Consider the following 26,567-nt stretch of genomic DNA (forward strand, 5'->3'; position numbering starts at 1 on the left):
TATTGTCACCTGTCAAAGTAAATCTTTTTTTTNCGCCATGTCCATTGCATCAGCACATCGAAAACGAGAAAAGAAATAAAATATTCCTTCATCCAAAAACACGGGGACCTACAAACACAGCACCACAGTACTGTGTGGAATCTGGGCCTACGCAGACAAATCGACAGCGGTGTGAAACCAAGCTTACGCCTCAAATTCTGCGGTTCCACGCGGTTTGAGACCGAGCTCACCTAGTAAAAATCTGCGTCAACGCAATTCCGCGGGGACCCACGCGGTTTGACACCGAGCTTAGCTAGTCAAAATCTGCGTCAACGTAATTTCGCGGGGACCCACGCGGTTTGAGACCGAGCTTGCTAATAAAAATCTGCGTCAACGCAATTTCGCGGGGACCCACGCGGTTTGAGACCAAGTTTACCTAGTCAAAATCTGCGTCAACGCAATTTCGCGGGGACCCACGCGGTTTGAGACCGAGCTTGCTAATCAAAATCTGCGTCAACGCAAATTCGCGGGAACTCCCGCGGTTTGAGACCGAGCTTACCTAGTCAAAATCTGCGTCAACGCAATTCCGCGGGGAGCCACGCGGTTTGACACCGAGCTTGCTAATAAAAATCTGCGTCAACGCAATTTCGCGGGGACCCACGCGGTTTGAGACCAAGTTTACCTAGTCAAAATCTGCGTCAACGCAATTTCGCGGGGATACGCAGTTTGAGACCGAGCTAGCCTAGTCAAAATCTGCGTCTACGCAAATTGGGAACCTCTTTCGAAACCAAGCCTATCAGTGGTGGTACTCGCGACGGTAGCGGGCGGGCGCGGCGAAACACACGCACAGGTGTTGGGGCACGCCGGGTCAGTCCAAGTCGCGCTGCGCCGGCGCCGACGGCGGCGACCACGGCTGAACCGGCGGCGTGGCGGCGCGCGCGCCGGTTTCGGAGCCCAGGCATTCCGGCGCGGCGCCGGGACTCTCCAGGGATAGCGTGTTCAGCAGCATATCGAAGAGCGTGTCCTGTTATTGGAGGTGGGTTGTTAGTATAAAGTAACTGCACTTGACCACTAGTAGCCACAATATTGTTTTAAACTTTCATAGTCACTAACATAATTATATTACTGACGGAATTGCTACAATTACATCTCACCCGCAAGTTTCCTCAGTTACTCTGTGACCATGGCGCTTGCAACAGTGCCGAAATATCGGAAACTCAAAATTAAGGTCAGGTACATGGTAGCAATCCCGTCAGCAATAATAATTATAGTAGACACAATTTCAAGAATTTTTGCTCATAGCTCAGACGCGACCACTCAACGGCGGCGACTAGAGGCCAAATGCCCGAGCGCTCTAAATGTGAAGTTGCATTAATTGGACCATCAAATTATTGTTGCGAATGCAGCAAACAATACTACATAATTTCACATTAATTTGTATTACACGAAAAATAATCATGCTAGTAATAATTATTTTTGTTGAACATTGATAAATGTGGATAGTTAATTTTATTTATTCGGAATCAGAAAAGAAAACCATATCTATAACAGTCATGCTATTAATAAAATACATTGAAGTAACAGTTTCACAAGCCATATTAATAAAGCAACACAAATTCTAGTGTAATTTTACTGATGAACGAAAGAATTTAGGGTTATTTTAGAAGCAGTTCAAAAGAGATAATCTAAAATTATATCAATAAAAAGAATATGAAAATAAATGAGTAGTATAGCATATTATCTATACACATAATTAATATTAGTAACATACGAGAGAATTCAAACAGGACGTGGTGAGGTCAGTCACCTCTCTCCCCGCACAAATCCGACTCTAGAGTCGAAACACAAAGAATAAAGTGTATTACAAACAAGCTATATTATTGATATCTTTATAGTGTGGATATTAAAATATACACTGGGATAGACGGGTCATAACAGTATATTCGAATGAAAATTAGTGGAGGGATTCTTCTGTATATTTTAGGAGTAGGAAACCTGATTCCACCAAGATGTGCAAAAACAAAGTATTAGTAAATGTAAAAAAATGAATACATAAGTGTATAAGTAAGAAGCTTCACCATAATTCACGTCACAAAGTCGTAAGCGCCCACCGCTGTTAGTGTTGCTGTCTTCAGCTGCTAAAACAAGCACTGCTCCAATAATGGTCAGACGTCTACGTATATTATGATTAATATCTGATAAAAGGTATTAAACGCTTTCCTTTATTTTCGATAGTATAATGTGACAGACCCAAAATCAATACACTTGGAGGGTCTTGTAAAGGCATACAGTAACAATAATATTAATGAGAAGAAAGACGCTTTTCATCAATAATAATTGTTTCTGTATACAGTCAGCGTCAAACAGTTCGTGACACCGTAAGTAGCCAAAAAGTTCGCACACGTCTTTATTAAAATTAGAATAAGTGTTTTCTACGTTTTGACCGCTTTGGGTGTCATGAACTATTTGACGCTGACTGTAACTTTACAAGATTTTTTTATGCAGGACAAGGCAGATATTGGTCGCAACCTGGTGTTAAGATGGAGTCTAGGATGGTACATATCTGCCCTGTGAGATCTTCCCAATGTATTCACCTTGGAACTACACATAATACTCATGCTTTTACTCTGTGTATTAAGCCCGGTCTGTGAGCACGTAGAATTTTGTCCAATGACCCCAAGCTCGCACACTCGCACACTCACTGCGGGCGCCCGTCGCACAGTCGCGACAGCAATATAATTACGCACGAGCGATAAGGATGGGTAGCTTGGGGTCATTGGACAAAATTCTACATGCTCACAGACCAGACTATACCAAAGACCATTACCGGAGCAGTCAGCACACGAGTGGTTACAAAGCAGTAGTGAAGTGTATATTTACGTTGTAGTCCAAAATGAGTTCGACCTCGTCATTGTCGCTGACGGACGACACGGAGGGCCAGTAGTCGTGCAGCGCGAGCGCCGGCGACGACGCGCGCTCCGTCGAGATCGCAGACGTGCCGGCGCCGGCGCCCGAGCAGTGCCCCGAGCGGTCGGGCTCTGAGGATAGAAATAAATAGTGTGAAGAAGATAGATTTATTTATAGGTGCATCTTTTGAAATAAAAAAATAACATCTGAAATAAACCTTGGACAAAATACTTGCTAAGTCAGGTGCGAAAGCTTTCGCACTTTCAATATTATTTGTCAGTCACCACACAACAGTTTAAAGTCTCCTGTCGGGCTAGGATCCGCGCCGTGATATAATACTCTTATTGGCGTCAAAATGTATGAGCAAAATCAATAAAATGGCGTGATAACCGCTTATCGCGGCGCGCATCCTAGGCGTATTGGTATGGCCAAGGCATTACAGGTAAATACAGTGTCGCTTGTAATAGTAGTTTGACGACTGGATCGTATACAATTTACCACCTTGACCTACCTACCTACCTACTACGTTTACCTGCAGAACTGCAGATCTCACTGATTCACTGTGGTATGGTCACTCTATGCTGCAGCTGCTTAGGTTGCAAAGCGGGTAAGCGGAGTGAGCTTTCAGGACTTTGGATACTGTCGTTCTAATGGCTCTTACCTGTAGGTCTCACTGGTTCACTATGGTGGGTTTGCCTTAACTGCCCCGGAGACAACATAGGCGTACGGGGTAAGCGACGCGAGCGTGACGCGGTAGTGCTGGCGCAAGCTCCACTGCCCACTACTGGTTGAAGAGCAATGCTCGCTCTCGGGACTTTGAGTACTGTCGTTCTAATGGCTCTTACCTGCAGGTCTCACTGGTTCATTATGATGCGTATGTCTTAACTGCCCCGGGGGTAACATAGGCGTACGAGGCAAGCGACGTGAGCGGGAAGCGGCGTTGCTAGCGCGGCGCGGCCCTCGCGAGCCTTGCCCGCTGTTGGTTGGAGAACGGTACTAGCTCTCTGGGCTTTGGGTGCCATCGATCTAGTGGCGCTTACAGGCAGGTATAACTGGTTCACTATGGTGCGTATGCCGTAACTGCCCCGGGGACAACATAGGCGTGCGTGGCAGGCGGGGCGAGAGACAAGCTTCTCGGCCCACCGCTGGTTGGAGAGCAAAGCTCGCTCTTAGGACTTCGGGCGTAAACAACTCAAATGACGCTTACCTGCAGGTCTCACTGGTTCATTATGATGCGTATGCCGTAACTGCCCCGGGGACAACATAGGCGTGCGGGGTAAGCGACGCGAGCGGGAAGCGGCGTTGCTAGCGCGGCGCGGCCCTCGCGATCCCTGCCCGCTGTTGGTTGGGGAGCGGTGCTCGCTTTCGGGGCTTTGGGTGCTGGCTGCCCAGTGGCGTTTTGGACCTGTAGGTAACGTTGAATTTATATATATTTTTATAATAACTTGACATAATCAATTTTCTAAGAAAAAAGACATTATAATTATAATTACTATCCGAATTTATACAAATTGGCCCAATTTTTACCGTGGTACAGCCGGGCTACAGTATGTACTTTTCGCGAGCTGTCGATTTAAGCCAATTGCAGGCTGGCATTTATTATGTGCATGCTACGAATGCATATCAACATCATCATCATCATCATCATCATCATCTCAGCCATAAGACGTCCACTGCTGAACATAGGCCTCCTCCAATGCTTTTCATGTGGCCTCTCACTATAGGCCTTATACAGAAGATCAAAGTTGAACAGCATGCTATGGAGAGGGCATATGCTCGGTGTTTCTTTACGAGATCGAATCAGAAATGAGGAGATCCGTAAACGAACTACAGTCGCTAACATAGCCCGACGGATTAGCAAGCTGAAATTGCATTGGGCAGGGCACATAATACGTAGAACTGACGGCCGATGGGGCAGCAAGGTTCTACGAATGCACACTATGAAGTTTTGTGAGCAGGCCAGCAACATCAGTCGTCAAATAATCGACGCCTTATGACACCTGTACCTCTAGTACGAAAAACTTTCGAGTTCGTTTCGTTGCGTATTCAAAGTGTCATCGAAAAATTTTGTATGAAAAATTAAACAGCGCCCCCTAGGGCGGCTATAATATAGGGGGCGCTGTTTAATTTTTCATACAAAATTTTTCGATGACACTTTGAATACGCAACGAAACGAACTCGAAAGTTTTTCCTACTAGAGGTACTGTTCTATAGTACTGACCGTGCCGCGCGTGCTTGGGCGTGAGGCCGTTAATGCGCATGAGGTTTAGCAGCAGCATGTCTGTGTGCGCGGCCGTGGACAGCTGCGGGTCGTGCTCGGGCCGCGCCACCGGCGCCGGCGCCGACCCGTCCGTGCCCGCCGGCGTCACGCCGCCGTGACCTAGAACGTAACAATATTTAGGCTGGCTTGATTTCCTTTTAGGCTGACATCGGTGACCGACGTCAGCGGCGCGCACGATTACACACTAGTTCTAAAGTCGGAATTATAATTCGATTCCACATTTGACATTAGCTACTGTCATTTTGTGAAATAATGATACCACATATAATAGTGTAGTGATGTGTACACAAAAATCGATAAACAATCAGTGTGTGTGCCGTGCCATCAGTGTGCCAATTAAAGACTAAATTATTGATTCCTTCAAGATCACATTTTTTTATTTATTACACACACAATTATAAAAGAAAAGTCTCAGATCGTTAGTTAATCGTCAAAACTAAATTATCGGTTCAGAAATATTTAATTTCCTGATATAATTAGTTTACGAGAGTAAAATTATAAACGAGAAGAATCGATCCGGAAATATTCCATTTCCATATCGAATAATTTCGCAACGTCACTATTTAGTACTTGTCATAACGTTGCAACACTGAAATTGTCAAATGTGGAATCGAATTATAATTCCGAGTATATGTAATCATCTGCCGCTGACGACGGCGTTGCAGTGCGGTGCTTCATAGAACATTGTGTTTATTCGTACGCTCGACCGATGTACGCGACCGACGTCAGCGTAGGAGGAAATCAAGTCTTAGAATCGCGCTGAACGCTCGCTGATCGTCGGCGCTGACAAATCAAAATGTATGTAATTGAAGAGAACGTTTCTGAGTGACGCTGATCGCTCGGCGCCGACGCTCCATACATTTCGGCTATCAGCGCTGACGGTTAGCGTGCGTCAGCGTGATTCTAAAACCAGCCTTAGTGACTGACTGCGCTGTTTCTTCTCAGCACTGACCCATTTACTGTCCCGAAACAGTGGTAGGGGTACTGGGACGTGTAAAAGTGCGTTTTAAAAGCCTACATTTTTATGAGTTTTATTTAATAGATTTTGTAAGAACAAAATTTTCCGCGTACTCATCTAGTAGGTGTGCAATCTTATTTAGATACTGTAGCCTGGACGCTAACAATCAAGGCTTACAGTAAATCAGTATAAATAGTGCAGTGTGATGCGGACGCGTGCGACGAGTTTCTGGGGAGGTCGGCCACTGCCGCAAGTTTTATGGTAGACTCTCAAACGCTTATGCCGGCATCAAATGCCATCATTACGTGTACGTGTTCGTAAAAAAATATAAACACGTAATGACGGCGTCTATTGGACCCATCCACGTCTATTCGTTCGTTCGTTTCAGCCAAATGACGTCCAATGCTGGACAAAGGCCTCCCCCAAGAATTTCATAAAAACCAATCCTGCGCTGTCCTCATTCAGGTACATCCCACGCCCTTCAACAGACCATCGGTCCGTTACCATACCATTAACCTTAAGTAAAAGCAGGCCTGTTCATCTCCGCGAGCTTACATCGAAAACAAAACACGCACGATGGCCCACCTACAGGATACTATTTGACAAGGACTCACATACGAGCGAACATTGGCTCACGCACGCGTATTCTTGTGTATGATGGAAGAAAATAAAGAAAATGCTGTACTAAATACTGTGCAGTATTTAACTGCCTAAATAATAATAAAAACACAGAATGTACATTTTTAAGTTGCCTCAAGACACTGAGAAGTAAATAAGTAGTTAATATTATTCATGATAATTCATGCTAAATCATGTATTTCCTCCGCCATTTTCCGCAGTTTGGCACCTCACGTCACATCATTTTACCGAAGTCAGCCCTATAGCTTCGGCGCAGTGCCGATCACTGACGTTTGTCAACAAAATGGTGCTTGACTCTTTTGAGACAGGCTAAATTACACCATATTGTTAATGACATTGAGCATACATTTTTTTAAATACCTTCGCGAAGTAAAACTTCTGTACGTAGTACTTATTATTATTCTGTGGTAAAAGTATGTTACACATTACACATACCAGTGACTCCTCTCGTCTGTACAGCGCACAGCAGGCGGCTGAGTATGTCGCTGCCCGCGTCGCCGGCGCGGCCCCACGCGACGGCGCCCTCGATGTCGTTCTCTCCTGGGGATGGGGAAACAGTGAGCTTTGGTTTAAAACGGAGTAGTAAGCGGTACACACCAAGCGTTGAGATATCAACGGAAAACAGCCGGCGAAATTATTGCACGAATAAGGAATTTGTTAACAGAAACTACTTACTTTCGCGACTTTACTCTCATGTCTCAACTGCTATATTAATATGTTCCCTGGACTGGAAGAAACCATGAGTTTATTAAGAGTCGCATCTCAAACTAATTTGAAAATTATAAATAACTTGAAAAAATCGAACTGCCTAAGGCGGGAATTGAGGGGTTCATCCAGTGTCTAAGTACTAGCTCAGTTGGAAGAGCAGTCGCCCGGTCGTGGGTTCAATTCCCGCCTTAGACAGTTCGATTTTTTCAAGTTATTTATAATTTAACCATGAGGTCAAAGACTTCATAAAATACAAAGCGGACTGATCCTGAAAATTAACTGAAGTTACGGCTACCTAACGAGTAATGATGCATTGATAAAAATATTAGCGGATGTCTTGGGCGTAATAGAGGTTTTTGGCAACACAGAAACAGAGTTTTTAGTTTACACTACACAAGTCAACAAATAGCATAATGAGGCAGAAAAGTAAATTTTGGAAAGCAGATAATGTTACTTTCGCCAGTTGTTTTACGAGGTCGCTTGATGTGTACCGACAACAACATCCAGATACTACTTACTGTTTAATTCTGTCCACAACTTCAACCATTTAATTTGTAAAATGCATATTCGAACATACTCGTCATTAGCAGAAAAAAATAATTATCGTATTTTGTATGGATTTTTTACATAATAACAGCTAAGACGTCTATGCTCGAATACGCCCAAAGTTAGAAAAGTTTGAATAAAATCAATAAATTGGGTTTTTATGGAAAGGTGAAAGATTTACTGACAATTACAAATTAAATTTTAATGCTTAAATTAATAATTATAAATTAAAAAACAAAAGAAAACATTTTGAAGAAAATTAAACAAATGAAATCAACAAATCAACACTGTAATGAATCAAAATGGAAGTATTTTTATTTGATAATTTCGTTGATCGTTATTGTATGAGAACATGTTATATGTTGTCACAAGTGTGTGTATGATTCGAATAAAATGTGTGCGTCACATGTAGTGATCGGAATACATAGGATTGACTTTGTTTCAAACAAGTCTAGTCGTATTATTCTAAATCAAAAAATATGTAATCGAATTGTGATTGTCAAGCTTTTGTTTATATTAATAGTTTGAACCAGAAATCACCTCAATTTTTCAAATCAACTTATGGTTTTAACAGTTTTGTCTTGCTTTAATATTTTATGCCTATTCTGATCACTAATCGTATATTTCGCAAGGCTCGTATTGTGGTGTTTTTAGTAATTTTTGTTTGTGTGCTGTACTTCATGTTCGCGCAACGATGTTCATATTGTGGTGTATTACACATTGATTGGTGTTACGTTAGGTCCAGAACAGACGATGAAACGCAACTGCGACGAAACTGCAACTTCCAGCTACTTTTGAGTTGCTTTTGAGACCACACATGACGCGACCATTTCAAACCGGTTTCAAACTAGTCGCGTCATGTGTGGTCTCTCAACGGAATGTATGGCAGAAACTTAGATGCAACTCAAAAGTAACTAGCAGTTTCAGTTTCGTTGCAGTTGCGTTTCACCGTCTGTTCTGGTCCTTAGTGTGGTGCATAATCAGTGTTAGTTAATGTGCGTATCCGTCATTGTCTCCGCAACTGTGCTCGTGGTGAGGGTTGTGTCGCGTGGCACGCGCGCGTCGCGAGTACGGCGGATGGCGGTGTCGGCGGAAGTATCGTGCCGACGTGCCCGAAACGCCTGATGCCCCTGATGCCCCCGATGCCCCTGACACGGCCGAGCAGAGCGACGCGGGGGATTCCCGCGATTCCCCGAGCGCGCACCACTCGCAAGACTCGCTGGCGGACGACCCGTCTGTGGATAGAGGAAGGGATGGGAGGGGAGGAATGGAGAGGGGACTGGCTCCTGTTTTGACAGGTATATGGAGGGCTTAACTTTTTGTTGTAAACGTTATAGGGATACGGACACCGTTTAAAAAAGAGCACTATGCACTTTTAAAACTGTTTTATTTCATGTTTTAATCGGTTTGAGATCCGCACATAATAATGAAACGAATTTGAAACGTCAACTAATAACCCAGTACTGATAGTAGAGCCCTCCTGACAATGTCACAGCTGGGACGGTTCTCAGTGAATCATAACTACGTCACTGATAATATGGGCCAATAACATAATTTCAAACAGTTACATTTTCATAACAGCGAAATCAGCTATGACTAAAATTGTCAACATAACTTATAACATTTATCATTATTGGCTTGTACTAAAAGTAATTAAACAGTGTCTGTAATAAAGGAAAGGAGGAATACATGGTAATAGGTATACACTGGGAAAATAATCGCAGACAAATGCACCTGTAATGTGTGATCGTGTACTTACCGGACATGGTCTCATCGTCGACGTCGTTCTCCTCGTTGGAGTTGTCATCAGCAGCGCCTGCGCCCGCTTCGTCCGCGAACACCTCCAGCTCGCTGAACATCAGCTCCTGCGCACCAAGATATAACACGTTTACGCCCGTATTCACAAACGATGCTTGCTTAAGTGAAGCAGCAAAGCGAACGCACAGCGTTGAATAGAGCTCTGCGATTGATTCGTGCACCCTGTGCGTCTACGCGCACTGTGAGACCACATAGTAATTTTATGAATACAGGGGTTAATACCTCGGCTACACTACTCGCGAAGTTAGCAGAGAACACTATTACACTTCGCGTGCCGGTATTTATGCTAATGTATTAGAATCATCAGCTACACTGCTCACTCGAATCAAAGGGGCCGAAGTGCTCCGAAGTTTGAACACGAAGCGTGTGACTTCACTACTCGGCTAACTTCGGTTTGCATCGCGACATTCGTACTTGAACGTTGTTAATATGAGCGAGAGTGCACATTGCAGTGACAGTGTTGTCAATGTCCTTAATGCCATATTTTATGTTCCTCGCGACGTACAAGTGTGTAAAAATTCACACTCCATGTGGACGACGACATACACCCATAAGGTGGATTGACGATCGCATAAAGGTAGCAGGAAGGTGCTGGATTCAGGCCACTACCAACCATTATGAAAATCATTGGGGGAGACCTATGTTTTAGCAGCGGACGTCTTATGGCTGCTGAAATAAATGATGATATCAAGTTCTTACCCCAGTATCGCTGCTGGTCTCAGAGGCCGCGTGCGCCGCCTGCGTATTATTGGGGCTGTCCAGCGCCTCCGCGGCCGGCTCGGGCGCCTGCGGCTCGGGCTTCGCCCCCGGCCCGGCCTGCAGCTCTGGCGACGAAATGGAAGAGCAAAGGACCACGTTGCTTGCGGCTTGGCTCGCTTCCGTCACTGGGGTACTCGCGACGGCTGGAATAAATTATACTTTGATGGTCGTTTTTTAAAGAAATATTAAAAGACTTGACGTATCATAATCTTAACAACTTTTGTGGATTCGATACAAGTCTGTCACTATAACAACAATGATATGGCCATTGTTGAGTTTCGGCAGTTGGGGTAAGATAGCTTGATACTCTATGTTTGAGCATTCCGAGTGAAGGTAGCGCTGGATGCAGACCGCTAACCGTGCGATGTGGAAGTCATTGGGGGAGGCCTATGTTCAGCAGTGGACGTCTCTGTCTGAAATGATGATGAGTGAAGCTCGCTTCCATCTTCGGCCCTACTATCAGGTGAGATGCAGGCGATGAGTGTTTCCGTTGTGAATAAAAGACTGCTTCTCTAATAAAATAAAAAAAACAGCGTTTGCGTGTGTCATGCTCTGTCATTCTCTCTCAGAGAACATGTTTGTTTGTGTACCAGTGAGCGTGGTGCAGGAGTCCTTGGCGAGCGCGAGGCGCTTGTCGAGGCGCGGCGGCTTGGCGGCGCGCGGCGCTCGGCCCGCGCTCAGAAGAGTATGAAGGCTGACCAGCGCCATGCTGTCTGCGCCGGGCGCGTGTAGGGAATGTGTGTATTGTTCGCGTACCAGTGAGCGTGGTGCAGGAGTCCTTGGCGAGCGCGAGGCGCTTGTCGAGGCGCGGCGGCTTGGCGGCGCGCGGCGCTCGGCCCGCGCTCAGAAGTGTATGCAGGCTGACCAGCGCCATGCTGTCTGCGCCGGGCGCGTGCAGCGAATTCGCCGACCTGCCAGTATCGAGGGTTAAATATCGGTATTAAAAATTACTGCAAAACTATTGACGACAATCAAGACTTATTTCGGCTTCGGTAGTGAGACAAGAAAAACCCAACCAGTGAAGGCCAAGTTAATTAGTAGTAGATAGGAGGAGTTCGAAGTTAAGGATCGACTTCTCTCTTTCAATCTTTACGATAGTCTGTCGTTTGAGTTGTGAGACATCTCTAAAGTGAGATGCTGGGAAACAGTTTGGATATCAGACAGTTATAAAGGTCATAATATTTTACTTTTTGCAAATGGGCTTTCAATACACATTCTATCACTGAACCAGTGTTCAGCACAATGTAAGACAAAGTTGAGATGAAGAAGCGAAAGAAAATCTGTGATAGCAAACCATTATTGTTTTATGTCTGTTGGGTAGTCCCACGTTTGCTCTGACCTATGCACTGACCTGGAAGTAGAGGGTAGGTTGTAGGCGTCGAGCGCGTGCGTGGCGTGCGGGTGGGACGGCAGACGCGGCGGTTGCGGGTAATCCCCGTAAGCGTAGGCCGGCTGGCTCGACACCTCGTTGTTGCGAGTGTCTTCAGCGAAGATAGTCGTGTTCAAAATGCCTAGGAAACAATGAGAATATTACGCCAACTAAAACTATGTTTTTTAAAGACATGTGGTGATCTCGAGCTCAAAATTCTGATCTCTTTTTTATATCTTCTGAAAAATATTCAAATATCTTCATCAGCTCTGTCAGCCCAGCTTCATCGGTTTGGTTTCCATCAACCATCTACCTTATGCATTAATTTTCAATACTAAAACCACACTTTACCCAAACAGTAAAAAGTCTTCAAAGTCTTCTAGACACTAACCTGGACTGGCCAGCCGCTGCCCGCTCATGATATTAGGCGCGTTGAACTTCCACTGGTTAAAGACCATGGAGTCGCTGAGGCTGTTCCCATCGACTGGGTTATTCTGCGCCGGATTGTCAGTCTCTGTGGCGGCTGCAAGCGAGTAGTAAGACACTTCTAGAGTGAGACACTAGAGCACACTAACCTGGACTGGCCAGTCGCTGCCCGCTCATGATATTAGGCGCGTTGAACTTCCACTGGTTAAAGACCATGGAGTCGCTGAGGCTGTTCCCATCGACTGGGTTATTCTGCGCCGGATTGTCAGTCTCTGTGGCGGCTGCAAGCGAGTAGTAAGACACTTCTAGAGTGAGACACTAGAGCACACTAACCTGGACTGGCCAGTCGCTGCCCGCTCATGATGTTGTGCGCGTTGAACTTCCACTGGTTGAAGACCATAGAGTCGCTGAGGCTGTTCCCATCGACTGGATTGTCCTGCGTGGGATTTTCAGTCTCTGTGGCGGCTGCTGGCGAGTAGTAAGACACTTCTAGAGTGAGACACTAGAGCACACTAACCTGGACTGGCCAGCCGCTGCCCGCTCATAATGTTGTGCGCGTTGAACTTCCACTGGTTGAAGACCATGGAGTCGCTGAGGCTGTTCCCATTGACTGGATTGTCCTGCGCTGGTTTGTCAGCTCTGTATCGGCTGCTAGCGAGTAGTAAGACACTTCTAGAGTGAGACGCTATAGGACACGAACCTGGACTAGCCAGCCGCTGCCCGCTCATGACGTTATGCGCGTTGAACTTCCACTGGTTGAAGACCATGGAGTCGCTGAGGCTGTTCCCATCGACTGGGTTATTCTGCGCCGGCTTGTCGGGCTTCATAGCTAATGCTAGCGATTGACAAGACACTTCTAAAGTGAGACGCTATTGAACACTAACCTGGACTGGCCAGTCGCTGCCCGCTCATGATGTTATGCGCGTTGAACTTCCACTGGTTGAAGACCATGGAGTCGCTGAGGCTGTTCCCATCGACTGGGTTATTCTGCGCCGGCTTGTCGGGCTTCATAGCTAATGCTAGCTATTGACAAGACACTTCTAAAGTGAGACGCTATTGAACACTAACCTGGACTGGCCAGTCGCTGCCCGCTCATGATGTTATGCGCGTTGAACTTCCACTGGTTGAAGACCATGGAGTCGCTGAGGCTGTTCCCATCCACAGGATTGTTCTGCGCCGGGTTCTCGAGCTTCATAGCTACTGCTAGCGATTGACAAGACACTTCTAGAGTGAGACGCTATAGAACACTAACCCGGACTGGCCAGCCGCTGCCCGCTCATGATGTTGTGCGCGTTGAACTTCCACTGGTTGAAGATCATGGAGTCGCTGAGGCTGTTCCAATCGACGGGGTTATTTTGCGCGGGATTGTATGACTCCATGGCTACTGCTAGCGATTGACAAGACACTTCTAAAATGAGACACTAGAGCACACTGACCTGGACTGGCCAGCCGCTGTCCGCTCATGATATTATGCGCGTTGAACTTCCACTGGTTGAAGACCATGGAGTCGCTGAGGCTGTTTCCATCGACTGGGTTATTCTGCGCTGGGTTGTCAGCTCTGTAGCGGCTGCTGGCGAGTAGTAAGACACTTCTAGAGTGACACGCTATAGAACACTAACCTGGACTAGCCAGCCGCTGCCCGCTCATGATATTATGCGCGTTGAACTTCCACTGGTTAAAGACCATGGAGTCGCTGAGGCTGTTTCCATCGACTGGGTTATTCTGCGCTGGGTTGTCAGCTCTGTAGCGGCTGCTGGCGAGTAGTAAGACACTTCTAGAGTGACACGCTATAGAACACTAACCTGGACTAGCCAGCCGCTGCCCGCTCATGATATTATGCGCGTTGAACTTCCACTGGTTGAAGACCATGGAGTCGCTGAGGCTGTTCCCATCGACTGGGTTATTCTGCGTGGGATTGTCAGTCTCTGTGGCGGCTGCTAGCGAGTAGTAAGACACTTCTAGAGTGAGACGCTATAGAACACTAACCTGGACTAGCCAGCCTCTGCCCGCTCATGATGTTGTGCGCGTTGAACTTCCACTGGTTAAACACCATGGAGTCGCTGAGACTGTTCCCATCGACAGGGTTATTCTGTGCGGGATTGTCGGGTTCGGTTGCAGCGGCGGCAGGCGGCGCGCGAGTCGCGGCGGTCGCTAGCGAGTTGCGAGACATCTCTAGGGTGAGACGCTGGGAAATATAGTTTGGATGTTGTCAGTTATAAAGTTTATTTACTTTTTGTAAGTAGGCTTTTAATATTGTACTTAATATCACTGGGTCGGGATGATATCCTTTTTGTAAGTTATTCTTGTGAACCTTGTTGGTGATCAAATAAATAAATATAAGACAAAGATTAGAATGAAGTGGCGGAAGAAAATCAGCGATAGAAAAAGTTATTGTTTTTTGTCTGTTTTATGTGCTGCTCGACTGTACTATAAATAAGATATCAAGGTACATGACATGAATAGATTACGTCATTAGTGTACCGCACAGTTATATGAATGGAAAAATGAGTGATCAGGGAGCGCAGCGTAAAAAGACTAACGCATTTACATCGTGGATTCCAAAAGTGCACGACGCACGTGATACGTAACGTGACAACGTCAAGCTGCTACAAATGTATTTATGGTGTATGGTGTAATTACCTCTTTGAGATCATTGATCTGCAGAACGTGCTGGTTCTGCATGGTGATGAGCTGGTTGATGTACCACTGCTGGTCGCGGCAGCGCTGGTAGAACGTCGGCGGACGCACTTGGAACCTTGCGCAAAACAATATTCACCATTATCTGTGACTAATAAAGTACACATCTAAAAACAATACTGATTTTTTAGATCTTCGTAGAGTTAGAAAGCCCTGGAATTGCACACAAAAACAAAGACAATGGACAACACGCATAAGTTGTAATATTAAGTTAAATTATGACTTAATTTAAAGTTTAGATCACACACATTACACTAGTTTTTATTTCACCTCAATCCATCCAGTATTACCGAAGATAGAGCCTCGAGAAGTTTACGGACTTTTTAAAATTTTCAAAAATTTCCAATATTCGCGCGTGACGTCACAACATGATTTTGCAGCCCCCGCACGTTAACCCATTTACCACTTTTTGTCTTTTTCCAACTAAAATAAAATTTAGGTAATCAACCAGGTACAAAGTATTTCCTTGTATGTTAGTCTGCCACTCTTTAGTAAGTCCCGAAATCCCCGCTTCCGCTCCCCTACTAACCATTCTAACCATTGTACACAGATAATATCTTACATGCAGCTTTTCATGTTACTACGTCACATTTTCAAAATCCGCGCGGAAAATCGCTCCTAGCGGAAGAGCGCAGTTTGAGCTTGAATATTTCAGTCATTTTTAAAGATATCAAAAAAGTAAAAATACAGTATTCATTCTAATTTTTTGTAGTTTTTTTTGGCATCTTCAACAAAAATTGTGCGCCATGTCCATTCCAATTAAACTTTACTGATAGACAGTTAGGAGCGGGCTTCAAGCTTTAACAGCCGGGCTAGGATGCGCGCCGTGATAAAATCTTATCGATTTTAGACGACAGATACCTGGGCTTATCGCATAAAATCGATAAAATAACGCGATAAGTTTATCGCGGAGCGCATATGAAGCCTAAAGCACAATGGAATCTTATTAACAAACTAAATCAAATAAATTAATCTATAAGGTACGCGTCATTTTGGTTCATACAAATAAATAAATATCCTTTGACATTTCACACTCCTCTAGTCCCAAACTAAGCAAAGCTTGTACTATGGGTGCTAGACAACGCAACAACAAATAGACGCGTACCTTAAACCAACTGCTGCAATGCTCACCTCAAGATCAGCGTGTCAGTCTCCGGGTTCAAATACCCCTCGCTGGCCAACAAGTCCAGCCTGAAGAACCGGTTGTAGCCCCAGCACTCGCCGACCTCGAAGTCAGACGCGAATTCGCGCACGATATTCTTCGACGGGTCGCGAGACACTTGATGCAGCATCTCCACCCGGTACTCGTACCTGCGGGTTGGTGCTGGTCAGTTGGGCCAACGTTTGGGGTTCCACCTCAGATCATAGAAGGAAATGGATGTGAAACGGGGGCGTGGCGCGTATAATAATAAAAAGGTTTTCATACAAAAGCATTTTTAAACCAGTTTCGAGCCTTGCCCCAAAGGATTGAAAATATCGATATCTCATCGACTCCATTTTATCTTTCTTCTCTCTAATTGCTTTTTTCAAAGTGTATGTGACGTGACGTGCCTTATGGCCAATCATAGCAATTTTGAACCTGTTGTCGTAGACTCTCAGTCGCTTTGTTTTTACACAGTTGAATGTGTGTGTGGGAGCTGTGGTGGGGGAAATGTGGGGACACTGGTTCTCGTTGTAGTTACGCGCGAGTTCATATCTATTCCCTTTCTATGATCTGAGGGTTCCACCAACATTTGAACAGCGATAGACAACGAAAAAGGAAGCTATTGAAGTAAGCGTTTATGTAAGAAAATATTATTTTACACATGTAAGGAAATATTATTTTATACTTAAGTGGTAAGCATGAAACTCCACTTGTTATTACATAACATAGTTACAACTACAAGGTTTACTCAATTTATTATTGAAACAAACAGTACATGATCATTTGTAACACAACTGTAGGGAAATCCCAACTAATATTATAAATGCGAAAGTAACTCTGTCTGTCTGTCTGTCTGTCTGTTACGCTTTCCCGCTTAAACCTCGCAACCGATTTTGATGAAATTTGGCATAGAGATAGTTTGAGTCCCGGGAAAGAACATAGGATAGTTTTTATCGCGGTTTTTGAAACAGGGACGCGCGCGATAAAGTTTTTCTGTGACAGACAAAATTCCACGCGGGCGAAGCCGCGGGCGGAAAGCTAGTAGGAAATATAATACATGTATTCTTGAGTTTCGTAAAACATCATCAATATCTTCTGATCACGTATTTAATCAAAATTGAAAAGATTGCGCAACTTCACACTTTTCTCAACCTCCTGAGAATAAATAATTTACATACAAGAGAGGAAGTAGGAGCCAACATAGAACAACAACATGCAACAGCAGAGAAGATTATGCCTAAATCTTGAAACATAATAACTTGCCATTGACATTGTATGAAATAAAACATAAGCTTAATACTTAGTTCCAGTGAATTCAATAACATTAAGCATTAAGCAATTTGTATTTTCGTTACAACATAATCCAACAACATTATAATCTGATTAAGATGTTTGATATTATTCTCATCTTGACCTACACTACATTGGTTGGTTAAAAAGCTAATTTTGACAAAAATGTTTCAATTATTCATTAGGTCGTTTACGGTTTATGAACATGATAAATTACTGTACTTCATACGATATAATAATAGGTGTGTTATGTCGTAATAGCGACTGAAATGAGAACACACAATTATAGAAGAAAAAAAAGTATTCTTGCAAAACACGTTACATATTGTAAACAGAATAGTTTTCTATTTTGTTAAAAATAAATATCCATTTAATAAAATTAATGATCTTGTACACATCAGCAACTGCCACGAACATGCTTCACTACATATAAACGGTCATAATATCAGTGATTGTCTCACTTACCTCTTGCCTACCCTTAAATTAGCAGTGCTTGCAATAACGAAACACTACATTATTCAGCTATAAAAACAGTAAATACCGTGTATCGTGATACTAATAGGGCCGCTAAATAATTAAAACACAAGTTAAAAACATTAGTTAAAAAATTATGAATTGATAATCGAACAATTATAATTATTAAGTTTATTTTGTGATGTAGCAAAAACATTTTCAGTGAAATAAAGTATGTTTTTAGATATTACATTTTAAAACTCTTTAGAATTATTATTATTGTGCAAATCTACCATGTAACAGGTGACGTAGCTCTGTGTTTTGAGACAAATGTTATATTCGTAATAAAATTCCGATTCGTTACTTTTCTTAGTTGCATAATCTACGTCGCCTGTTCAAGATTTTTAAATAATTATGATGATGAATGATAGATGATATCTCCCCATTCCCTTATGTATCAGTAAAGGTGTGGCACTTTACTGAGACCTCACACGGACTTCTTGAGAGAATATGAAGTAATATGTTATATTCTTGTTTTATTTGCCCACACATTATTCATAACACATAATGGTAATAATCCACCATTATTACACATTAAGTCGCTAAGCATACATTTTAAGAGATAAAACAAAACTAAACATAACGCTTCAATTTCCCCTCAAAAAATCCTATCAAACTTCAAAATTTATCCTAAGTACCAGGCGCGCATAACTCACTTGGAGGTCTCGGGCAATCCGGCGCTGAGTTCCAAAAACACGGAGAGATAATTCCCCCGTACCACTCCATTCCCGTCCGGGTAGACCTTCAGTCGCCAGCATAACCCGTTGACGTGTAGCGGCAGGGAGTACACGGGCGCCGCCGCGTGTTGCAGCTGCGTGAAGTTTGTAAGCGGGAACGTACTGCTGTCGTAGCTCGGCACGATTTCGCTGTCGAGGTGGTAACACGTCAATGTGTGTACTGTTGTAGTTTGTAATTTAGATTTTCTGACAGGTAGGTACATGGTACCGTTTTTGTGACGCCAAGTTTCCGAAGGGAGAAAATTGATAAGATAAGGAACGGACTAGAAAAGTTTGCAGGGAGCTAAGGAGGATGAAGTTCGTAAGAGGGAACGTACTGCTGTGTGTACTGTTGTAGTTAGTAATTTAGATTTTGTTTTTTACAGGTAGATGGTACCGTTTTTGTGACGCCAAGTTTCCGAAGGGAGAAAATTGTCAAGATAAGGAACGGACTAGAAAAGTTTGCAGGGAGCTAAGGAGGATGAAGTTCGTAAGAGGGAACGTACTGCTGTCGTAGCTCGGCACGATTTCGCTGTCGAGGTGGTAACACGTCAATGTGTGTACTGTTGTAGTTAGTAATTTAGGTTTTCTTGCTTACAGGTAGGTACATGGTACCGTTTTTGTGGTGCCAAGTTTCAGAGGGGAGAAAATTTATAAGATAAGGAACGGACTACAAAAGTATGTAGGGAGCGAAGAACGAGGGAGGGAAAAGAGCCTTGATGCAGTCCCTGCACACTCTTTCAAAATTCAGTGTGCGTGTGTGGAAGAAGTTGGAGTTTTTAAAAACAAATAAATGTCAATTTTTTCACTTAATCATAAACTTGTAGGTTTTTGCTGAACTTTAAGAAGTTATGCCTTGCATAATTGGTTAGCATAAGGTTGAAATAGAGTTTGATAATAAAGTAAATGGCCTGAAAACCTGAAATCTTAGGCATTTATTAAGTCATTAAAGCAAAGGATATCATAAACGAATGTTTCTATCATCCATGATAATCAAAATATAGCGTTATCGCAATTAAATAGAATAGCAACAAGTGGAATGTTTATCTATTGATAAAGAAGCCAATTTGTTAGTAAATATGTTTTCAATCGCTCTTGAGAACCTGCCACCGAAATTAGGCTGTCAACTGCACCCATGCAATTTAGTTATAAATAATGTTGTTAATAGTTTCTTGTATTAGGAGATGTGTGTATTTGTACCTATCAATCTTTTTCTCAACTTGCCTATGGAAATCGGCCGGTACGGGCGCGGTCACAAAGCTAGCCATCGGTTTCTTTCGCACTTGATGGATCATTTTCGATAGTTCGCCGCTCTTGGCGATCAGCTCGGATCTGCAAGAAATATTGGCATTAATTAAAAAAGACGCATTCAACAACAACAATGTTCATTAATCTTTATCATAAGATTTACAGCCGTGCTGTATCAAATTATATCAAAGCTGTAAACATTGAACACGATTTTTTTTTACAAAATTTCTCGATTTAATTTCGGATTATACTTTCGTCATTGCCAACCGCAACACAGAAGCAGAAAACAAATAAATAAATCGATGATCGATTGTGAAGTCGGCGTAACAAACAACGCGCATTGCGCTGAGATTACTATTGGAACAATCGATGAATTTTATCGAAATTAATCAACTTTATTTCGAACGTATGAAAGAGAATAGTCTCAATTAAAGAACGTTCAAAAACAGAAGACGGTCAAATAAAAATCGGCACTAGCTTTTCCCTACGTTTCACCTGGTGCTAGCATGTAGCTGATGCTCTATTTCTTGAAGCAGGTGCTCCAGTTGTTCCGTCTCCTGCGTGAGGCTGTTCTTCTGGCCCAAGAGCGTCAGCAGCTAGTAACAATCGCCCATCTTTTCCCTAGGTCTCCTACTTAATGTACTACCTACATAAGTTTTCTCACCTAGTGCTAGCATGTAGCTGATGCTCTATTTCTTGAAGCAGGTGCTCCAGTTGTTCCGTCTCCTGCGTGAGGCTGTTCCTGGCCCATGAGCGTCAGCAGCTGGTAATAATCGCCCGTATCTTTTTCCTAGGTCTCCTACTTTAATATTACCTACATTATGTAAGCCTCACCTAGTGCTAGCATGTAGCTGATGCTCTATTTCTTGAAGCAGGTGCTCCAGTTGTTCCGTCTCCTGTGTGAGGCTGTTCCTGGCCCATGAGCGTCAGCAGGTAGTAACAATCGCCCGTATCTTTTCCCTAGGTCTTCTACTTAAGTATTACCTACACATTATGTAAGTATTACCGGAAAACGCAGCGTGGGACGTCCACCTACAAGGTGGACCGACGACATCGTAAAGGTAGCAGGGAAGCGCTGGACGCAGGCCGCTACCAATCGATCAACATGGAAAGCATTGGGGGAGGCTTATGTTCAGCAGTGGACATCCTATGGCTGAAATGATGATGATGATGATGTAAGTCTCACCTAGTGCTAGCATGTAGCTGATGCTCTATTTCTTGAAGCAGGTGCTCCAGTTGTTCCGTCTCCTGCGTGAGGCTGTTCTTCTGGCCCATGAGCGTCAGCAGCTAGTAACAATCGCCCGTATCTTTTCCCTAGGTCTCCTTCTTAAGTATTACCTACATTATGTAAGTCTCACCTAGTGCTAGCATGTAGCTGATGCTCTATTTCTTGAAGCAGGTGCTCCAGTTGTTCCGTCTACTGCGTGAGGCTGTTCTTCTGGCCCATGAGCGTCAGCAGCTAGTAACAATCGCCCGTATCTTTTCCCTAGGTCTCCTTCTTAAGTATTACCTACATTATGTAAGTCTCACCTAGTGCTAGCATGTAGCTGATGCTCTATTTCTTGAAGCAGGTGCTCCAGTTGTTCCGTCTACTGCGTGAGGCTGTTCTTCTGGCCCATGAGCGTCAGCAGCTAGTAACAATCGCCCGTATCTTTTCCCTAGGTCTCCTTCTTAAGTATTACCTACATTATGTAAGTCTCACCTAGTGCTAGCATGTAGCTGATGCTCTATTTCTTGAAGCAGGTGCTCCAGTTGTTCCGTCTACTGCGTGAGGCTGTTCTTCTGGCCCATGAGCGTCAGCAGCTAGTAACAATCGCCCGTATCTTTTCCCTAGGTCTCCTTCTTAAGTATTACCTACATTATGTAAGTCTCACCTAGTGCTAGCATGTAGCTGATGCTCTATTTCTTGAAGCAGGTGCTCCAGTTGTTCCGTCTACTGCGTGAAGCTGTTCTTCTGGCCCATGAGCGTCAGCAGCTAGTAACAATCGCCCGTATCTTTTCCCTAGGTCTCCTTCTTAAGTATTACCTACATTATGTAAGTCTCACCTAGTGCTAGCATGTAGCTGATGCTCTATTTCTTGAAGCAGGTGCTCCAGTTGTTCCGTCTCCTGCGTGAGGCTGTTCCTGGCCCATGAGCGTCAGCAGCTGGTAATAATCGCCCATCTTTTCCCTAGGACTCCTACTTAAGTATCACCTACACATTAAGTCTCACCTAGTGCTAGCATGTAGCTGATGCTCTATTTCTTGAAGCAGGTGCTCCAGTTGTTCCGTCTCCTGCGTGAGGCTGTTCTTCTGGCCCATGAGCGTCAGCAGCTAGTAACAATCGCCCGTATCTTTTCCCTATGTCTCCTACTTAAGTATTACCTACACATTGTGTAAGTATTACCGGAAAACGCAGCGTGGGACGTCCACCTACAAGGTTGACCGACGACATCGTAAAGGTAGCAGGGAAGCGCTGGACGCAGGCCGCTACCAATCGATCAACATGGAAAGCAGCCTCCCCCAAAGGCTTATGTTCAGCAGTGGACATCCTATGGCTGAAATGATGATGATGATGGTCTCACCTAGTGCTAGCATGTAGCTGATGCTCTATTTCTTGAAGCAGGTGCTCCAGTTGTTCCGTCTCCTGCGTGAGGCTGTTCTTCTGGCCCATGAGCGTCAGCAGCTAGTAACAATCGCCCGTATCTTTTTCCTAGGTCTCCTAGTTTACGTATTATCTACATAAGTTTTCTCACCTAGTGCTAGCATGTAGCTGATGCTCTATTTCTTGAAGCAGGTGCTCCAGTTGTTCCGTCTCCTGCGTGAGGCTGTTCTTCTGGCCCATGAGCGTCAGCAGCTTGGCCTTCAGCGCCGAGTCCAGGCGGGAGATCATCAGCTCGACCGCGTTTCGAATCTCGCGGACGCGCTCGTCTTTCGCCGCTCGAACGGATTCTACGTTACGCTCCTAAAGAATAATATTGACTTTTTATCTGGTGGTGGATGAATTTCAATAGACAAACCTCCATAATTTGAACTTTTAACAGGTAAGGGGCCGTTCAAGTATTACGTAAGCACCAAAGGGGGGTGGGGGGGTCTCTGTTTTGCTTATTTTGGATGACATGGGGGGTAGGGGGGTCTAGATGATGATTACGTCATCGTTAGTTATTTCATCATTGCAAACGTTGTGATAGGGATAGAGACATGCGATTTTTGGTTTTACGAAGGTAATACGATAGAGAATAATACAAAGTAATAAAAACCACCGGTTATAGGGGCATTTTTTGGAGAAATTTATCAAATAACCAAAAAAACACGAATATGTTACGGCTAAAGATAGGTGTGAACATAAACTTAAGATTAGCCGGCTAAACTTAAGTTTATCTTCGACGAGGTGTTAATGTTAGTTTCTTCTATCTTTAGCCGGCTAAACTTAAGTGTAACCGCAGGCCCCTGGCTAAAAATGTAGAAGGAAATGGAAAAGGAAACAATGTAATAATGTTTACTATTTTGACACGAAAACTTTATTAACACGTTCCGACGCTGTACTCCAGTCCACTATGACACTAACAATCTTCATAATGTTTCATACACCTATACCCGTACTGTTGTTCACAATATTTTGCAACAACAAGTGTGCTCTCTATGAAACTCTATGTAAAATCGACGGTTGTTGCCGTAGTGATTTTTAGATTGATTTTCGTAAAAACGGCGAGACCCGAACTGCCATAATATGAATGAATTCCACCTTTACTGTATATGCCGTTACCGCGGCGGAACGTGTTAAAAAATAATCACTTTCATTACATATACTTTTATGTACCTATGTACATTGTACGTATTCAAAATTACAATTATTACAATAACAAAATATTAATTACTTAAAACAATATCTACCTAATCATTAAAATAAAATAATAAGGAACCATTTGGTCATTACAATTGAATCTTCTGTAGGTATTTAAAATTACAAAATAAACTGCGCGCGCGTTCTCTCCCCACCGCCCCCTCAAGCCCTCCGCCGGCCTGGCGCGCCCATCGAATACATTTTTAGCCGTTTCGTTTTGGCTAATGTGCACATTAGCCGGCTAAAGATGGAATATCACGACGCAAACTAACATGTTATCGAACTTTAGCTGCTTCTCGAAGATAAACTTAAGTTTAGCCGGCTAATCTTAAGTTTATGTTCACAACTATCTTTAGCCGTAACATGTACACTTTAACGTGACTCACACTGTATAAAAAACATTTATAACTAAAAATGTTTACGTAAGCATAGGGGGAGGGGGTAAGTGCTTTGCTTACTTTTGATGACAACGGGGGCGGGGGGGTAAAAAATGGTAAGAAATCTGCTTACGTAATACTTGAACGGCCCCTAAAGAATAAGATTCAAAATTCTACACTTGTGAAAGAGATTCAAGCAAGGAGCGGCGTTAGGCCGGCATTTTAAAAGTGGACATTCAAATGGATTCCAATCTCTACGCAATCCCTTATTAATAACGCTAATGGAACGAAAACTAGAGTTTCATTGACTACAGGTTCAGTACAAGCAAGATATATGATTCCGTACTTCAGAGGGCACGTTACATTCTTGGTCCGATTGAGCCATGTCGAACGCCTTTGAAGTTCCCTCGATACTTATGTTATTAGACGCGGCAAAAGACCATAGCTCAGTTCTCAATACCACTACAATATTGACTACAGTTAGTTTTTTTTCAGAGGAATGAATTTGCTGTCCTTACTTATTCAAAATTACATATTTATTTGCTAAAAGTTGTAACCTTGGTACTGTTTGTTCTAGGCTCAGGGGACAGCCTTGACATGCAATGGCAGGTGCTAGGCACTAACTTTTGAGCTAATAATCCACTTTCTACAGTAAAAACGATTTGTAGAATTTAAAATACCTGACAAGTATCTGGCAAAAAATGAGACATGTATGTTACACCAGTCTTTTAAATTGTATAATATGTAGTTCTTTTTAATTATTAACTAATACTCTTAGTAACTACACACTGGTGACCAGTGACTGGTCCAAAATTATAGATTGATAAATAAATAGTTTTTGGAGTGTTTTTGTAATAAACAATATGATATTGATTTGAATACTAATTTAATCTCATATAACTATTATGGCAGGGCAAAACTATACTTGGAACATGTTTCTAAATGTAAATGCCCTGCAAAGGCAAAATGCCCAAAGAATTTCTAGTTTGACTCACCACATCCTGCACCAGGCTAATAAGCTCCATCAGCCTGCGCCTCAGCTGGGCCACCTCATCTCGGATCTGGGTGACGTGCTGCTCGTACACCTCCTCCAGCGGCTTGAAGGTGTGTCCCGAGTGCGTGCCGCCCCACAGCGCGCACTGGTGGCAGATGCAGCGCCGGCATGTCCAGCAGTACACCGTCAGCTTCTCTTGGTGTGTTGGGCATCTGGTGTTTATCATTTGTTTTTATCTCATAATGATTGCAAATTTTATTATCTATCTGACATTTGATATGTAACTACCCACATCTTTATATATCTTTATATATAACTAAAACTATTACAATTTGAATATTGAAGTTCAAATAATGTGTTTAATCCCTTTAGTAATTTTTAACTTCAACATTGTAAGCATCAAGTCCAGCAGACTAAGTAATATTAATCTAATTGAAATCTCGCGGGAATAATCAAATTGAACTTTTTTATAACTTTTCAATGAAGAAACTATCATTAAAGAATTAAAGAAAGAATATCTGAAGATTTATTACCTATCCCTAAAGCTCTCTCGTTGACTAGCGGAGTTAGTCTGTTGCATGGTCTCGATCTGCTGGGTGACCTCCTCCACCCAGCGGCAGTTAACGAGCTCATGCAGGTGCAGCGAGGCTCGGCAGTGAGGGCACTGGGACCTCTGCTCCGTCAGCCATCGCCGCACGCAGGCATAGCAACACAACTTGGAGCAGTGGGGACATAGGTGCGCATCCACCAGTTTCTCCATACAGATGAAACAGCGGAACACCTCCGCCAACGTCTGCAACCATCATCACATCATTCTCATTCAATACTCGGGTCAAGTTTACCTGTCTGTCAAAAAATGTAGGCCACATCGATTTACCTCTACGATCTGCTCCTCGCCATTTCCATTCCCTTTGTCCCCTCTCGAGGCCATCTTCAGATCTACTTCCTTTACTATGGGGCCGACGAATCGTTCACCATAATTTAGACATTTTTATAAAGTTCTAAAAAAGCTATAGGACATGTTTCGCAATGCGAGCGTCAACACACGAACGAAACGAAACCACTTCCGTGTTCGAATATCAATCGAATCAAAATAAAAACAAAAAAAATGTGATACCATACTATGATAAATTATTTCCCACTAGCTGATAATATCAAAGTAGTAGAGAAAGTGCTTAGGTATGAGTATTCTTTGACTTAGATGAAGAAGCCGAAGAAGGGAATGCATTATGTATGTTTGTCTTAGAGAAATCTTCTTTTTCAGTTTCAATTTCTGGGCGAAATTATTATAATTTATTATAAATAAAGCTTCCCAAACCGTACGTTGCCCTAAATTATTATCACACTAGTGACCCGCCCCGACTCCGCACAGGTG

General features: G+C 43.5%; 1 protein-coding gene across 1 annotated transcript; it reads right to left on the bottom strand.

Annotated features, from left to right (window-relative positions):
* Nucleotides 1–841: 841 nt before the first annotated feature.
* LOC114364045 (uncharacterized) lies at nt 842–26,344 on the bottom strand. Its single transcript, XM_028320026.1, has 18 exons — nt 26,070–26,344; nt 25,726–25,985; nt 25,194–25,404; nt 22,734–22,942; nt 19,975–20,082; nt 18,691–18,900; nt 16,219–16,398; nt 15,031–15,145; nt 14,377–14,575; nt 11,947–12,106; nt 11,352–11,506; nt 10,536–10,738; nt 9,778–9,883; nt 7,200–7,304; nt 5,108–5,266; nt 4,094–4,291; nt 2,860–3,017; nt 842–1,003 (listed from the first exon to the last, which is right to left on the bottom strand). The coding sequence occupies exons 1-18, from the start codon at nt 26,121–26,123 to the stop codon at nt 848–850; spliced, it is 2,946 nt and encodes a 981-aa protein (XP_028175827.1). The 5' UTR covers nt 26,124–26,344; the 3' UTR covers nt 842–847.
* Between the last annotated feature and the right edge of the window lie 223 nt (nt 26,345–26,567).

Source organism: Ostrinia furnacalis, unplaced genomic scaffold (genome assembly GCF_004193835.3).
Source record: "Ostrinia furnacalis isolate ACB-3 unplaced genomic scaffold, ASM419383v2 OfSCF7341, whole genome shotgun sequence".
Taxonomy (NCBI): Eukaryota; Metazoa; Arthropoda; class Insecta; order Lepidoptera; family Crambidae; genus Ostrinia; species Ostrinia furnacalis.